The following is a 17,019-nucleotide window of genomic DNA, read 5'->3' on the forward strand; positions in this document are numbered from 1 at the left end:
TTGGTGCTGGGGAAGGGTAACTCTCCACCAGCTATGTTATGTGGTGTCCACCTTAGCTTGGGTGGGGAAGAACCCTACCCATAATGTGAAACATATGCAGAAAATAGAGTAATTTAAAATAGCAGGAGAGTGAGTTTGTGTGTGTACGGGGGTGGGGGGTGAGAAAACCTGTATTTGTGCTGGAAATGGCCCACCTTGATTATCATGCACATTATAGGGAGAGTGGTTGCTTTGGATGAGCTATTACCAGCAGGAGAGTGAGTTTGTGTGTGTGGTTTTTGGAGGGGGGTGAGGGGGTGAGAAAACCTGTATTTGTGCTGGAAATGGCCCACCTTGATTATCATGCACATTATAGGGAGAGTGGTTGCTTTGGATGAGCTATTACCAGCAGGAGAGTGAGTTTGTGTGTGTGGTTTTTGGAGGGGGGTGAGGGGGTGAGAAAACCTGTATTTGTGCTGGAAATGGCCCACCTTGATTATCATACATATTTTAAAGAGAGTGGTCACTTTGGGTGAGCTATTACCAGCAGGAGAGTGAGTTTGTGTGTGTGTGGGGGGAGGGGGCAGAGGGTGAGAAAACCTGGATTTGTGCTGGAAATGGCCCAACTTGATGAACACTTCAGATAAGCTATTACCAGAAGGAGAGTGGGGTGGGAGGAGGTATTGTTTCATGGTCTCTGTGTATATAATGTCTTCTGCAGTTTCCACAGTATGCATCCGATGAAGTGAGCTGTAGCTCACGAAAGCTTATGCTCAAATAAATTGGTTAGTCTCTAAGGTGCCACAAGTACTCCTTTTCTTTTTGCGAATACAGACTAACACGGCTGTTACTCTGAAACCAAAATATTAAGTTATACACAAACAAATATACACATTTCTCCATGTTAAATGATACCAAAATAGTAAGCATCCATGCCGTTTCTAATGCTACATGCAGAACATGTGACTACCACAATGATTTTAGACATATTTCATTACAGCTTGTTAAATAATTGATCATTACTTCTGTATAAATTCCAAATATCAGTCCAAGATCAATAACTGAGGCAGTAATGCCAACTATACAGGTCAGGGAAGTCAAAATCTCAATACTTTGACACTGTATATCCAAAGGAGAAATTCACTTTGTAGCATTTGAACATAAATCTTGATAATCGAAAATAAATCAGGATTTACTACTGAAAAAAGCAGAGTCAAACTCTGATAAAAGTGACACTTTTTTAATAAAACAGTATCTGAACCTACCTACAAAACTTACTCTGTATCTACGAGTGATTTCTCTTGGCTGAATTCACAAAATATTGATTTTCTTTTGCACTATATAACTTTCTTTCTAATGTGTTTCAGCTAAATATCTGGACTACTAAAGAACCCATAAATCAAAATAATGTAAATAAAGACTTGAGGTACTTAGCAAGACTTGGATCAAAGGCCCATTTGAGTTAACATAGATTTCTCCTCCAATACTCAGGTAATTTTCTGCACTCCTCCCTGACATAGTTGAGGCCATTGCTTATGCAATAGTTTTAAAATGCAGAACTCAGGGGGTAACATGTTTCTATGTGGCAGCAATTGATATTCAGGGAAGGGACTATACCTGTGAATCCAGGGGGACAGATACATTGGTAGCCTCCAGGCTTGTTGGAGCAGCTGCCTCCATGCAGACAAGGCAAAGTTTCACACTCATTTACATCCAATTCACAGAGAGGCCCATAGTACCAAGGTGCACAATTACAGAGGAACCTTGGGGAAAGGGGAAAAAATAAAAGATAAATCAACACAAACAAACAATATGATCTGTTAAAAAATTGTGAATCTTTCCAGATGTTTAGGGGCCAAGTTGTGATCCCTTCTCGCTGACCATGTAAAATAATTAACAGACTTCTCTCATTTCCATATCTCTGAAGTAAACAGAACAATTTACAGTTTTTAAATTAGTAGGGAAATTGTGTGCAATAAATGTAGCTGAAGCTAAGAGGAACAACATAATGGCTAGGTTTATTTTGTTGTGTCTTTTAATCGTGCAGTGTCTTGGATCCAAAAACCACATAAAGTTTGTTTCTTCTTTCTCAATTAAATGTTATTTTTACTGAAGGTTTATACCAGAAAAGTTCATTGTCTAAAGGCAGAGAATGCAGAGATATCACTGTAACAGTAGCTAAACATAAACTCATTGTACCTGACTGACTGATATTTGTAATTTTACTCTACAGTAAATACAAATAAAGAAAAAGAAAAAGGACAAGTTGCACCAAAGCCAATTTCTCCTTCTCCCCCATGGCCCAGAAGTTGTAAAAAAGTTGATTTAATGGATTATGCTTACACCCTCTTAACACAGCCCTTGCTGTATGTTCCAGGAAAAGAATATCCACTCAAACTTTATCACCACCAGCTAAGCTCCCTGATAATATGACACGTGTGAAAGATTTCTTCACAAACCCAAATATAGAAATCTTCAGTCCCTATACCCATTCTCTGCAATAGGCCCTAGTGTTGCAAAAAGAGTGAAGGAGAAAGGGAAGATTCCAGACACCAATACAAGGCCAAATAAAATCTTGCCTAAATGTTACTAATTAAATGAGCTAACCAAATTAATCACTATCAATAATTTATTTGATAAATACATTCACTTAGCCCATATCTGTTTGAAAATTGTCTACACACAGCTTGTGATTTTTACCAATCTATTCTATATCCACATTCATTCCATGAAGTAGTTTCTGTGAACAAACCTTAGGCTATTAATTTTGTGGGAATTGGTTGCTATGAGTATTCACTGTCTGTGATTTGGTATCTGGAGGATGGTGTGGACTGCACCCTCAGCAAGTTTGCTGATGACACTAAACTGGGAGGAGTGGTAGATATGCTGGAGGGTAGGGATAGGATACAGAAGGACCAAGACAAATTGGAGGATTGGGCCAAAAGAAATCTGATGAGGTTCAATAAGGATAAGTGCAGGGTCCTGCACTTAGGACGGAAGAACCCAATGCACAGCTACAGACTAGGGACCGAATGGCTAGGCAGCAGTTCTGCAGAAAAGGACCTAGGGGTGACAGTGGACGAGAAGCTGGATATGAGTCAGCAGTGTGCCCTTGTTGCCAAGAAGGCCAATGGCATTTTGGGATGTATAAGTAGGGGCATAGCGAGCAGATTGAGGGACGTGATCGTCCCCCTCTATTCGACATTGGTGAGGCCTCATCTGGAGTACTGTGTCCAGTTTTGGGCCCCACACTTCAAGAAGGATGTGGATAAATTGGAGAGAGTCCAGTGAAAGGCAACAAAAATGATTAGGGGACTGGAACACATGAGTTATGAGGAGAGGCTGAGGGAGCTGGGATTGTTTAGCCTGCAGAAGAGAAGAATGAGGGGGGATTTGATAGCTGCTTTCAACTACCTGAAAGGGGGTTCCAAAGAGGATGACTCTACACTGTTCTCAATGGTAGCAGATGACAGAACGAGGAGTAATGGTCTCAAGTTGCAGTGGGGGAGGTTTATATTGGATATTAGGAAAAACTTTTTCACTAAGAGGGTGGTGAAACACTGGAATGCGTTACCTAGGGAGGTGGTAGAATCTCCTTCCTTAGAGGTTTTTAAGGTCAGGCTTGACAAAGCCCTGGCTGGGATGATTTAACTGGGAATTGGTCCTGCTTTGAGCAGGGGGTTGGACTAGATGACCTTCTGGGGTCCCTTCCAACCCTGATATTCTATGATTCTATGATTCTAAGGACAAGTGCAGAGTCCTGCACTTAGGACGGAAGAATCCCATTCACTGCTATAGACTAGGGACCAAATGGCTAGGCAGCAGTTCTGCAGAAAAGGACCTAGGGGTTACAGTGGATGAGAAGCTGGATATGAGTCAACAATGTGAACTTGTTGCCAAGAAGGCTAACAACATTTTGGGATGTGATCTTTCCCCTCTATTCAACACTGGTGAGGCCTCATCTGGAGTACTGTGTCCAGTTTTGGGCCCCACACTACAAGATGGATGTGGAAAAATTGGAAAGTGTCCAGCAGAGGGCAACAAAAATGATTAGAGGGACTGGAACAAATGAATTATGAGGAGAGGCTGAGGGAACTGGGGATGTTTAGTCTTCAGAAGAGGAAAGAATGAGGGGGGATTTGATAGCTGCTTTCAACTACCTGAAATGGGGTTCCAAAGAGGATGGATCTAGGCTGTTCTCAGTGGTAGCAGATGACAGAACAAGGAGTAATGGTCTCAAGTTGCAGTGGGGGAGGTTTAGGTTGGATATTAGGAAAAACTTTTTCATTAGGAGGGTGGTGAAGCATTGGAATGTGTTACCTAGGGGGGTGGTGGAATCTCCTTCCTTTGAGGTTTTTAAGGCCAGGCTTGACAAAGCCCTGGCTCGGATGATTTAGTTGGCGATTGGTCCTGCTTTGAGCATGGGGTTGGACTAGATGACCTCCTGAGGTCCCTTCCAACCCTGATATTCTATGATTCTATGATTCTAAAGCCAACGGCTAGAGTTTACTTATAAGAAAGTTTGTGAATACTTTTCATTTAGCTCTAGTTACTAACCTGTTTATAAGATCAATGCAGGTTCCATTGTTTTTGCAGGGTCTCGATAAACATTCATTAATCTCCACTTCACATTGTGTCCCAGAAAAACCAGGTCTGCAGGAGCACCTGGCAAATAAGATGTCCACAGAATGCACAAAATGTTTCACTTTAATGTAAATATAAAATAAATAATGATGAAAAATATGATTTTTTTTCAATATGATGTTTGGATCACTATGATCATCAGAAAAAGAACTTTGTTATAATCTGGAGATAGTATAATGTTTATACAAACTGACTATAAAATGACAAACCAGATAATTCGAATATTAGAACCACAATACACATACAAAATACCAAAAGAATGGCAAATTGAATGATAACTTGGCCCTGCATTATAACTGATGGCTTTGTAGTTTGAACAGTTATCCTCACCTGTAACTGTTAACCTCATCTACACAGTGACCTTGGTTCTGGCATGGATGGGAGATACACTCATTGCTGTCAATTTCACAGTAAGCACCTTCAAATCCTGAAATATAAATGATATGGGTATGGATCAGCAATCTCCACTACACAGTGTGAATGTCAGGATCAGTGATAACAAAGACCCAGGTGAAAGCCATCTTAATGGAACTTGTAACCCCCTAGCATTTCTTATCCCTCAGCTTTAACAGGCAGTGTTTCCCACAGAGAATACAACAAGTCTAATCATACTTTAACGCAGAAGATAGACAGATTTAGATGCAAGAAATGAGTACCTTGCTAAATCTTTTGGGGAAATTAAGCCTGTTTTAAGGCTTTGAAAATGCTTTATCAGGAAGTGTGGGAATATCTCAAAAAGAAAAAAAAACAGTTCTGTAAGGCACACATTCTAACGTGCAAGTGAATTTGCAGAGATCACATTTATTTAAAGCAGTCAACAGATGAGAAAAAAAATGTATAATTGGTTTCAACATTCAAATGCATCAAAGAAAGCAGGTTTCAGAGTAGCAGCCATGTTAGTCTGTATCAGCAAAAAGAACAGGAGTATTTGTGGCACCTTAGAGACTAACAAATATATTAGAGCATAAGCTTTCGTGGGCTACAGCCCACTTCATCGGAGGCAGAGAATGGAACATATAGTAAGATATGTATACATCTTATACATACAGATAAATAGGAAGTTACCATACAAATGGTGAGAGGCTAATTAGTTAAGATGAGCTATTATCAGCAGGAGAAAAAAAACTTTTGAAGTGATAATCAAGATGGCCCATTTAGACAGTTGACAAGAAGGTGTGAGGATACTTAACTTAAGGAAATAGATTCAATATGTGTAATGACCCAGTCGTTCCCAGTCTCTATTCAAACCCAAATTAATGGTATCTAGTTTGCATATTAATTCAAGCTGGCAGTTTCTCATTAGAGTCTGTTTTTGAAGCTTTTCTGTTGCAAAATTGCCACCCTTAAATCTTTTACTGAATGGCTAGAGCTATTCCAGTGTTGTCCTACAGGTTTTTGAATGTTATGATTCCTGATGTCAGATTTGTGTCCATTTAATCTTTTGCGTAGAGACTGTCCGGTTTGGCCAATGTACATGGCAGAGCGGCATTCCTGGCCCATGATGGCATATATCACATTGGTAGATGTACAGGTCAACAAGCCCCTGATGGCGTGGCTAATGTGATTAGGTCCTATGATGGTGTCACTTGAATAAATATGTGGACAGAGTTGGCATCAGGCTTTGTTGCAAGGATAGGTTCTAGTGTTTTTGTTGTGTGGTTGCTGGAGAGTATTTGCTTCAGGCTGGGGGGCTGTCTGCAAGCAAGGACTGGTCTGTCTCCCAAGATCTGTGAGAGTGAGGGATCATTTTTCAGGACAGGTTGTAAATCTTTGATGATGCACTGGAGAGGTTTTAGTTGGGGGCTGAAGGTGATGGCTAGTGGCGTTCTGTTATTGTCTTTGTCAGGCCTGTCCTGAGGTAGGTGACTTCTGGGTACTCTTCTGGCTCTGTCAATCTGCTTTTTCAATTCAGCAGGTGTAGTTTAAGAATGCTGGATAGAGATCTTGTAGGTGTTTGTCTCTGTCTGTGGGATTGGAGCAAATGCCAATGTGGTATATGTCATCATGTGCGTTCCCCCCCCCCCCCCGACTCCTGCTGGTAATAGCTTATCTTAAGTGATCACTCTCCTTACAGTGTGCATGATAAACACCCATTTTTTCATGTTCTGTGTGTATATAAATCTCCTCACTGTATTTTCCACTGAATGCATCCAATGAAGTGAGCTGTAGCTCACGAAAGCTTATGCTCAAATAAATTGGTTAGTCTCTAAGGTGCCACAAGTACTCCTTTTCTTAGAGCCTCTTACAGTTTGTATGGCAACTTCCACCTTCTCTGTATGTATATATATCTGTCAAGGTTCCTCCCCCACTCTGAACTCTAGGGTACAGATGTGGGGACCTGCATGAAAAACCTCCTAAGCTTATCTTTACCAGCTTAGGTCAAAACTTCCCCAAGGTACAAAATATTACCCCCGTTATCCTTGGAATGGCCGCTACCACCACCAAACTAATACTGGTTACTGGGGAAGAGCTGTTTGGACGCGTCCTTCCCCCCAAAATACTTCCCAAAACCTTGCACCCTACTTCCTGGACAAGGTTTGGTAAAAAGCCTCACCAATTCGCCTAGGTGACTACAGACCCAGACCCTTGGATCTTAAGAACAATGAACAATCCTCCCAACACTTGCACTCCCCCTTTCCTGGGAAATGTTGGATAAAAAGCCTCACCAATTTGCATAGGTGACCACAGACCCAAACCCTTGGATCTGAGAACAATGAAAAAGCATTCAGTGTTTTACAAGAAGACTTTTAATAAAAAATAGAAGTAAATAGAAATAAAGAAATCCCCCCTGTAAAATCAGGATGGTAGATATCTTACAGGGTAATTAGATTCAAAAACATAGAGAACCCCTCTAGGCAAAACCTTAAGTTACAAAAAAGATACACAGACAGAAATAGTTATTCTATTCAGCACAATTCTTTTCTCAGCCATTTAAAGAAATCATAATCTAACACATACCTAGCTAGATTACTTACTAAAAGTTCTAAGGCTCCATTCCTGTTCTGTCCCTGGCCAAGACGACTACAGACAGACACACAAACCCTTTGTTTCTCTCCCTCCTCCCAGCTTTTGAAAGTATCTTGTCTCCTCATTGGTCATTTTGGTCAGGTGCCAGCGAGGTTACCTTTAGCTTCTTAACCCTTTACAGGTGAGAGGAGCTTTCCCCTGGCCAGGAGGGATTTCAAAGGGGTTTACCCTTCCCTTTATATTTATGACACGCCCCCCAAATCTCAGCTAGGGTGAAACACTGGCTGGGATTTCTTCCTGGAGCTCTAGGAAAACAGAGTTAATAAGACACATGCATCTCTAAATATACTACCAAGTACATAAAGACTAACAATATTTTCCACATCTCAAGGACGATTTTAACCAGTTGATTCTGGGAAACTTTCACGGGAGAGTGCATCAGCCACTTTGTTAGAAGCTCCTGAGATGTGTTGGATGTCGAAATCAAAATCTTGGAGAGCTAAACTCCACCGAAGAAGTTTTCTGTTAGTTTCTTTGACGGTGTGAAGCCACTTTAGTGCAGCATGGTCGGTTTGCAGGTGGAAACGCCGTCCCCAAACATATGGGCGTAGCTTTTCCAGAGCGTAGACAATGGCATAACATTCTTTTTCAGTGACTGACCAGTTGCTTTCCCTCTCAGACAGTTTTTTGCTGAGAAACACTACAGGGTGGAATTCTTGATCAGGTCCTTTCTGCATTAAAACTGCTCCCACACCACGCTCGGATGCATCTGTGGTTACTAGGAACGGTTTGTCAAAGTCTGGGGCCCTTAGTACAGGGTCAGACATGAGTGTCGCTTTAAGCTTGTTAAAGGCCTTCTGACACTTTCCGGTCCACTGAACAGCATTTGGCTGTTTCTTTTTGGTTAGGTCTGTCAGTGGGGCAGCGATTTGGTTGTAGTGCGGTACAAATCGTCTGTAATAACCGGCCAAGCCTAAGAAGGATTGAACCTGTTTCTTTGACTTTGGGACAGGCCACTTTTGGATAGCATCCACTTTGGCCTGTAGGGGGCTGATAGTTCCTTGACCCACCTGGTGTCCAAGGTAAGTCACTCTGTTTAGGCCTATTTGACACTTCTTAGCCTTAACAGTTAGTCCTGCCTCCCTTATGCGCTCAAGGACTTTTTGTAGATGTTCCAGGTGGTCTGCCCAGGAATCCGAAAATATGGCCACATCGTCAAGGTAGGCGACTGCATATTCTCCTAATCCCGCTAGGAGACCATCTACAAGTCTTTGGAAAGTGGCGGGTGCATTTCGCAGCCCGAAAGGGAGTACATTAAATTCATACAGCCCGAGATGTGTGATGAAGGCTGACCTTTCCTTGGCAGATTCATCTAGCGGTACCTGCCAGTACCCCTTGGTTAAGTCCAAGGTAGAGATGAACTGGGCCCTTCCCAGTTTCTCTAATAGTTCATCTGTGCGTGGCATGGGATAGTTGTCTGGGCGAGTTACAGCATTTAGCTTACGGTAGTCCACGCAAAAACGTATTTCCCCATCTGGTTTGGGAACTAGAACCACTGGAGATGCCCATGCACTTTCAGAGGGGCGGATTACACCCATCTGTAACATATCCTGGATCTCCCGTTCTATAGCAGTTTTAGCTTGAGGAGACACCCGGTAAGGTTGGACCCTAATTGGGTGAGCATTACCTGTGTCAATGGAGTGGTATGCCCGTTCAGTCAGTCCTGGGGTGGCTGAGAACGTTGGCGCGTAGCTAGTGCACAGCTCCTGGATCTGCTGTCGCTGCATACGCCCAAGGGTCATGGAGAGGTTCACCTCTTCCACACCACCAGCACATTTCCCTTCGTAGTAAACACCTTCAGGCCACTCAGCGTCGTCTCCTCCCTGGGCTGTAAACTGACAAACCTTTAATTCTCTGGAATAAAAGGGCTTTAGAGAATTAATATGGTACACCTTAGGCTTTCGGTTGGAGGTGGGGAATGCTATGAGATAATTAACAGCTCCCAGGCGCTCCTGGACCGTGAATGGCCCTTCCCAGGATGCTTCCATTTTATGGGCCTGGAGTGCCTTTAAGACCATGACCTGGTCTCCTACTTTGAAGGAACGCTCTCTGGCATGTTTATCATACCAGGCTTTTTGCTCTTTTTGAGCATCCTGTAAGTTTTCTCTAGCAAGGGCTAAAGAGGTTCGGAGGGTGTTTTGTAGGTTGGTTACAAAGTCCAGAATGTTAGTTCCTGGAGAAGGTGTAAATCCCTCCCATTGCTGCTTCACCAACTGCAATGGCCCCTTAACCTCACGGCCATATACAAGTTCAAATGGGGAAAACCCTAAACTGGGATGTGGTACAGCTCTGTAGGCAAAGAGCAACTGCTGCAATACTAGGTCCCAATCATTGGAGTGCTCATTTACGAATTTACGTATCATGGCCCCCAAAGTTCCATTAAACTTCTCCACCATGCCATTTGTTTGATGATGGTAAGGAGTGGCAACCAAGTGATTTACCCCATGAGCTTCCCAAAGGTTTTTCATAGTTCCTGCCAGGAAACTAGTCCCTGCATCTGTGAGGATGTCGGAGGGCCAACCTACCCTGGCAAAAATGTCTGCTAGTGCCTGGCACACACTTTTAGCCCTGGTGTTGCTTAGAGCTACTGCTTCCGGCCATCGGGTGGCAAAATCCATGAAAGTCAGTATGTACTGCTTTCCTCTGGGTGTCTTTTTCGGAAAAGGACCCAGAATATCCACAGCTACTCGCTGAAATGGAACTTTAATGATGGGGAGTGGCTGGAGAGGAGCTTTGACCTGGTCTTGGGGTTTTCCCACTCTTTGGCACACCTCACAAGACTGGACATAGGTAGAAACATCCTTGCCCATTCCCTCCCAGTGGAATGACCCCCCCAAACGGTCTTTGGTCCTGTTCACCCCAGCATGGCCACTAGGGTGATCATGGGCTAAGCTCAAGAGCTTGGCCCGGTATTTAGTTGGAACTACCAACTGTCTCTGAGGATGCCAGTCTTCCTGGTGTCCCCCAGAAAGAGTTTCCTTGTATAAAAGTCCTCTTTCTACAACAAACCTGGATCGATTAGAAGAGCTGAGAGGCGGTGGGTTGCTCCGTGCCGCCGTCCAAGCTCTCTGGAGGCTTTCATCTGCTTCTTGTTCGGTCTGGAACTGTTCCCTTGATGCTGGAGACATCAGTTCCTCATGGGATTGTGGACCTAGGCTTGGTCCCTCTGGAAGCGATATAGGGGATGGAGCTGTTTCTGTTGACTGTGAACCGCTCTCCGCTGGTGTACTATGTTGGGATTCAGGCTCCGGCTGAGCCTCTTGTGTAGGGTTATCGGCTGCTGCCAGTTCAGGTTCGGTGGGGCCCTCTGGTGTTGAGGTTGCAAGTACTGGATTCAGTGCTGACACGGGGTCTGGTGTTGGTTGTTCGGCTGGTTCCGGTTCTGGGACTGGTTCCGTCTGGGTCTCTGGGACTGGATCCACTACTGCTGTTGCAGACATTGGCCTGGGGTCCAGGTCCATCACCTCTGACTGGGTCCTGATAGAAGTTTCCGGAACAGAGCTAGGCCTCACGGCTTGTTTAGCCTGGTTGCGGGTGACCATTCCCACCCTCTTGGCCTGCTTCACATGATTGGCCAAGTCTTCCCCCAACAGCATGGGGATGGGATAATCATCATAGACTGCAAAAGTCCACATTCCTGACCAGCCCTTGTACTGGACAGGCAACTTGGCTGTAGGCAAATTGAAAGAGTTGGACTTGAAGGGTTGAATCGTCACTTGGATCTCTGGGTTGATTAAATTGGGGTCCACTAAGGAAGCATGGATAGCTGACACTTGTGCTCCGGTGTCCCTCCACGCGGTGACCTTCTTCCCACCCACACTCACAGTTTCCCTCCGCTCCAAGGGTATCTGGGAGGTATCTGGGCCTGTGGACCTCTGGTGTGATTCCGGTGCAATGAACTGTAATCTGTTGGGGTTCTTGGGGCAGTTGGCCTTTACATGCCCCAGCTCGTTACACTTAAAACATCGTCCAGCTGACGGGTCACTGGGGCGAGGAGGGTTGCTGGAGAACGGGGTGGTGGGACGATAAGGGGTCTGGAGGGTTCTTTGGGAGGTAGGTGGGGCTTTGGGCGGCCCCCGGTAATAGGGTGTGGTCTGGGGTGGTCCCTTCTGGTCTCCGCTCCAACTGCGACCAGTTTTCTTCTTCTCTGCCACCTCCACCTATCTGGCTCCAATCTCTCCTGCCTCGATTACAGTTTTGGGTTTCCCATCTAGGATGTATCTTTCTATTTCCTCAGGAACACCCTCTAAGAATTGTTCCATTTGCATTAGGAAGGGCAAATTTACTGGAGATTCAACACTTGCTCCTGATATCCAGGCATCCCAATGTTTCACAATGTGGTAGGCATGTCGGGTAAATGACATGTCTGGTTTCCACCTTAGGGCTCTGAACCTCCGACGAGACTGCTCGGGTGTTATCCCCATTCTGACTCTCGCCTTGGATTTAAACAGTTCATACTTGTTCATGTGTTCTTTAGGCATTTCAGCTGCCACCTCAGCTAAGGGTCCACTGAGCTGCGGCCTCAGCTCTACCATGTATTGGTCAGTAGAGATGCTGTACCCAAGGCAGGCCCTTTCGAAGTTTTCTAAGAAGGCCTCAGTATCATCACCTGCCTTGTAGGTGGGGAACTTTCTGGGATGGGAAGTGGTACCTGGAGAAGGATTGCTAGGGTTTGTTGGTATATTCTGCTGGGCCTTTATCCTCTCCACCTCCTCCACATGCTTCCTCTCTTTTTCCTTCTCCTCCTCCACATGCTTCCTTGCCTCCATTTCCCTCTTGTGGGCAGCCTCCTGTACCTCCTTCTCCAGCCGCATGAGTTCTATCTGTCTTTCATGTTCCCTTTGTTTTTCCTCAGCCTGAAATTTGGCTAATTCCAGCTGTAGTCGAGCTGAGGATTTGGTCATTCTAACCTCTCTGTTTTTAACTAACTTTACACCTGAGGTTTAGAAATAAACAAACAAAACTTGGCTGTAAAATTTTGCTGTGCTGGAATAGAATACCTATTCTCTGATAGTGATTGTCAGCCTACAGAAAAAGACAATTCCCTTGTCTCTGCTCTGGGCCCAAATTAAAGCAAAAAACCTCCAACTACTTGAAAACGTGCTTACCCAGCCCAACGAAGAAAAAAAAAAATTTCTTTTCAAACCTGTGCTCCTTGTAAAACAAAAACAAAAAAATCAAAATCCTAAAAAAAACCCTGCCACTTTTGTCTCCAGGCAAATGGGTAGAGCACACACCCCCTATTTACTTTTAGGAAGAAAAGAAAAAAAAAAACAAACCTCTGGGTTGGAAGACTGTGAATTTCCCTGCAGGAGTTAAGTACCCTGCCTCCAGGCAAATGAAACCTGCAATTCACAAGATAATCCCCTTTTGTCTCTGCTTGGCCACAAAGCAGAGAGAAACCAAGCTGCTTTCAGTTTCAAAGCTGCCTTCTGGACTTCCTAAAAATTCCTTTTTAAAATCTGTATTTCTAGTTCAAAAAATCTCAACTGGATCTCAAAATGATTTCAGGTTAATCCCACCGCTGCGCCACCATGTCAAGGTTCCTCCCCCACTCTGAACTCTAGGGTACAGATGTGGGGACCTGCATGAAAAACCTCCTAAGCTTATCTTTACCAGCTTAGGTCAAAACTTCCCCAAGGTACAAAATATTACCCCCGTTATCCTTGGAATGGCCGCTACCACCACCAAACTAATACTGGTTACTGGGGAAGAGCTGTTTGGACGCGTCCTTCCCCCCAAAATACTTCCCAAAACCTTGCACCCTACTTCCTGGACAAGGTTTGGTAAAAAGCCTCACCAATTCGCCTAGGTGACTACAGACCCAGACCCTTGGATCTTAAGAACAATGAACAATCCTCCCAACACTTGCACTCCCCCTTTCCTGGGAAATGTTGGATAAAAAGCCTCACCAATTTGCATAGGTGACCACAGACCCAAACCCTTGGATCTGAGAACAATGAAAAAGCATTCAGTGTTTTACAAGAAGACTTTTAATAAAAAATAGAAGTAAATAGAAATAAAGAAATCCCCCCTGTAAAATCAGGATGGTAGATATCTTACAGGGTAATTAGATTCAAAAACATAGAGAACCCCTCTAGGCAAAACCTTAAGTTACAAAAAAGATACACAGACAGAAATAGTTATTCTATTCAGCACAATTCTTTTCTCAGCCATTTAAAGAAATCATAATCTAACACATACCTAGCTAGATTACTTACTAAAAGTTCTAAGGCTCCATTCCTGTTCTGTCCCTGGCCAAGACGACTACAGACAGACACACAAACCCTTTGTTTCTCTCCCTCCTCCCAGCTTTTGAAAGTATCTTGTCTCCTCATTGGTCATTTTGGTCAGGTGCCAGCGAGGTTACCTTTAGCTTCTTAACCCTTTACAGGTGAGAGGAGCTTTCCCCTGGCCAGGAGGGATTTCAAAGGGGTTTACCCTTCCCTTTATATTTATGACAATCTTCTTACTATATGTTCCATTCTATGCATCCGATGAAGTGGGCTGTAGCCCACAAAAGCTTATGCTCTAATATATTTGTTAATCTCTCATGTGCCACAAATACTTCTGTTCTTTTTTCAAAGAAAGCAGTTCATTATGATTCTTATCTGCATAATAAGTCACCCATGTAAACACGTCATAATACATGACAATTCTTTTTCAAACTAATGAAAGAGGAGGAAAGGAAATATATACAGAATGATTCACCAGAAAGTTCAATTTACTGTAACATATACTACATCTTAAATTGTAGCATAAAATTACAATTTTGTTCAACACAAAACTGTGTTAAAATGATACAGATGGAGATATAAACTCACAAAGGCAGTCTTGATAATGACTAATGCTGAAGTGTTGCATCTATCGTAGCCATAATAGAACTTTCTGCAATTAGGACCTGATCCAAAGCCCAAAGAAGCCGATGACACTCTTTCCATACTTAGTGGGGTTTTGGATCGGATTATTATGTAGCACCTCTCACACAAACAACTCAACACACTTTACAAATATTAACATTTTGCCCCTCTGAGGAAGGTATAGTAAGTTGCAGATTGTTAACTTGAGGCATAATGGATTAATTGACTTGACTAAGGACACAGACTGAGTGAGTAGTGAAAGTATGAACCAAACTCAGTAGCCCTGACTAAAAGTCATCTGCTTTCACTTCTAGACAACAATTCAACTCTCAGGGGGTGTCATAACATCTACACTTCTGGACATTTTGTGTATCTTCAAACAGCAGGTACTCCATGGTTCGGAGTGTGTCTCTGCTGGGCCCCATTTTACACACATCCCTCAGTACAGGAGTGCTTGCTTTGGCTGCTTCTTCAACTTCTCCCCACCAGCTGCAGTTTATTATAGAGATTCATATGCTGTATGTTACAAAACCTAGGCACAATGGATCTTTGTAATTCTCACTACAACTAAGACCCTGATAAAGCCTGCAGTCTGTCAACAGATATAAAGAAATCCTGTTTATAATATTGAATGGTTTTCTACAGGTTATCATGGTGCACAGAAATAACAAGTGGAAGTTAAGGATCTACAGTAGGCAACAGCTGAAATAAAATAAAGTTAAGTTATGTATATGCTGATATATTCCTTTCATTTTGTATTTGGCATGCCCAGCACCTACAACAAAACTGACAAAATTTAAAAAAAATATATTTAGCATACTAACTTTAACATAGAATCCTCTTGTTTGTGAGATTTCATCTCATAACCCTAAAATAATGTAGTAGTTTGTGTTTAATTAGCTTTAAATTTATTTTAGCATAAAACAGGTTTCAAGCAGCAGGAACCAACAAAAGTGAGTTGCTGACTAGCAGTGGCCTTGTAATAAGATGGAGCAGAACTGTATTGAACAGAATTAGAAATAATTTGGGCCAATCAAGACAAGTGTGTGCCTGATAAAGATTGTCCTTTGTGCAGGTTTTATTGTATAACAACATATTTAATATTTGCTTTCTCCCCACATCCTCCTGCTGTCGTAGTTATAAGATTTTATTAACATGTTGCTCCCACACTAACATCATTGACATGTCGCTATGATATGAGATTCACATAACAACGGTGCTCCCATTTCATTAAATTTGTAATAGCTGCATCATTATACTGTTCATGCAGCTACATGTTGTGAGACTTGCACACGTGGAACCTGTACACTTCAGTTGATATTGTAATGACTCCATTACGATGCTCAAACTATGCCATTACAGCGAAAGATTCACATCGTAACAGCACTTCCACACACATGACCATTGGCATTAGAATGACTCCAGAGCTGTATGGTGTCTATACAAATGCATTAGAGCACCATTATGATATCAGAAATGGAATTATAATAATTAAGAAAATAACCATGGACAACTCAGAGGTCTGTTGTTTTCAGAAATATGATGAAAGCTTTGTCTGAGACTATATTATATTTCAATATCAGCGTAAAAGTGAATATCTGTGATTTAAAAAAAAATAATTTAACGATAGAGGATTTCAAAGTACTTCCCAAAGATGACTAGGCAGTATTATCTGCCTTTTATAGGTGGATAAACTCAAGTACTGAAAAGTTAAAGCCCTTGACCAAGGTCACATAAGTGAGCTAGTGACAGAGTCTGAATGGACTCCAGGTCAGCTGACTGTAATGCCATGATCTAACCATTAGCTCACACTGCAGCCATTGTGGATTTCCTATTTGGTACAGTGTGACCTACTTTCCTCATCATAATTTTATGCCGTGCTACTTCTTGCAGCAGAAGACAGGTGTTTCTCTTTGTTTGTAACAGCATTCTTTTGTTAATCCAACCTCTTGGCAGGTCTTAGACACTTCATAAAGCTGCTAATATCCTGTTGACTCCTTGTGGCAAAAGCAGTTCTGAATATAAAGAAGTTGGGAGAGGCTCTCTAGGGAGAGGAAACTAAAGAGCTATGAGGACAACTCTAGGGCCATCGAAGATCAGAGAAGAAATTTATACTCAGAAATATTGATTCTGAGTTTCAAATAAAGCCAGACACCAGGAAGAGGGGTAATTTCAGAGATTAACTCAAGTCTGCATGTTGTGTTAAGGATGGAGTAAGGATTTACCCATCCACAATCTCTTTCAGGCTACAATAACTTTCTCATTCTCAGGAATTCTAAGGAGGCAGTGAAAAATGGAGAAGAGTGAAACACTCGCAATGTTCTTTTCCACTCCTCGCCTCAACCTTTTGATCATGACCACTCAGATCCTATCTGTACATGTATACTAGACCTTTAAATTACATGTTTATAGCAGGTGTCTTCCATCCTAAATGGTACTGAAATTAGTAATGAAGTTCATGAAAATGACATATTTATAAATTATTATATAAATAAGACTTGCTTCTTAT

General features: G+C 42.7%; 1 protein-coding gene across 1 annotated transcript in view; it reads right to left on the minus strand.

The window, feature by feature from the left end:
• Positions 1 to 4,979: 4,979 nt before the first annotated feature.
• The window catches only part of EYS (eyes shut homolog), a 453,978-nt gene continuing 441,938 nt past the window's right edge, over positions 4,980 to 17,019 (minus strand). The window contains exon 14 of the mRNA XM_073336354.1: positions 4,980 to 5,050. Coding sequence (XP_073192455.1) covers positions 5,044 to 5,050 — 7 coding nt within the window. The 3' untranslated portion in view covers positions 4,980 to 5,043. The remainder of the gene's footprint in view (positions 5,051 to 17,019) is intronic.

The sequence above is a fragment of the Lepidochelys kempii genome, chromosome 3 (assembly GCF_965140265.1).
Source record: "Lepidochelys kempii isolate rLepKem1 chromosome 3, rLepKem1.hap2, whole genome shotgun sequence".
NCBI classification, from domain to species: domain Eukaryota; kingdom Metazoa; phylum Chordata; order Testudines; family Cheloniidae; genus Lepidochelys; species Lepidochelys kempii.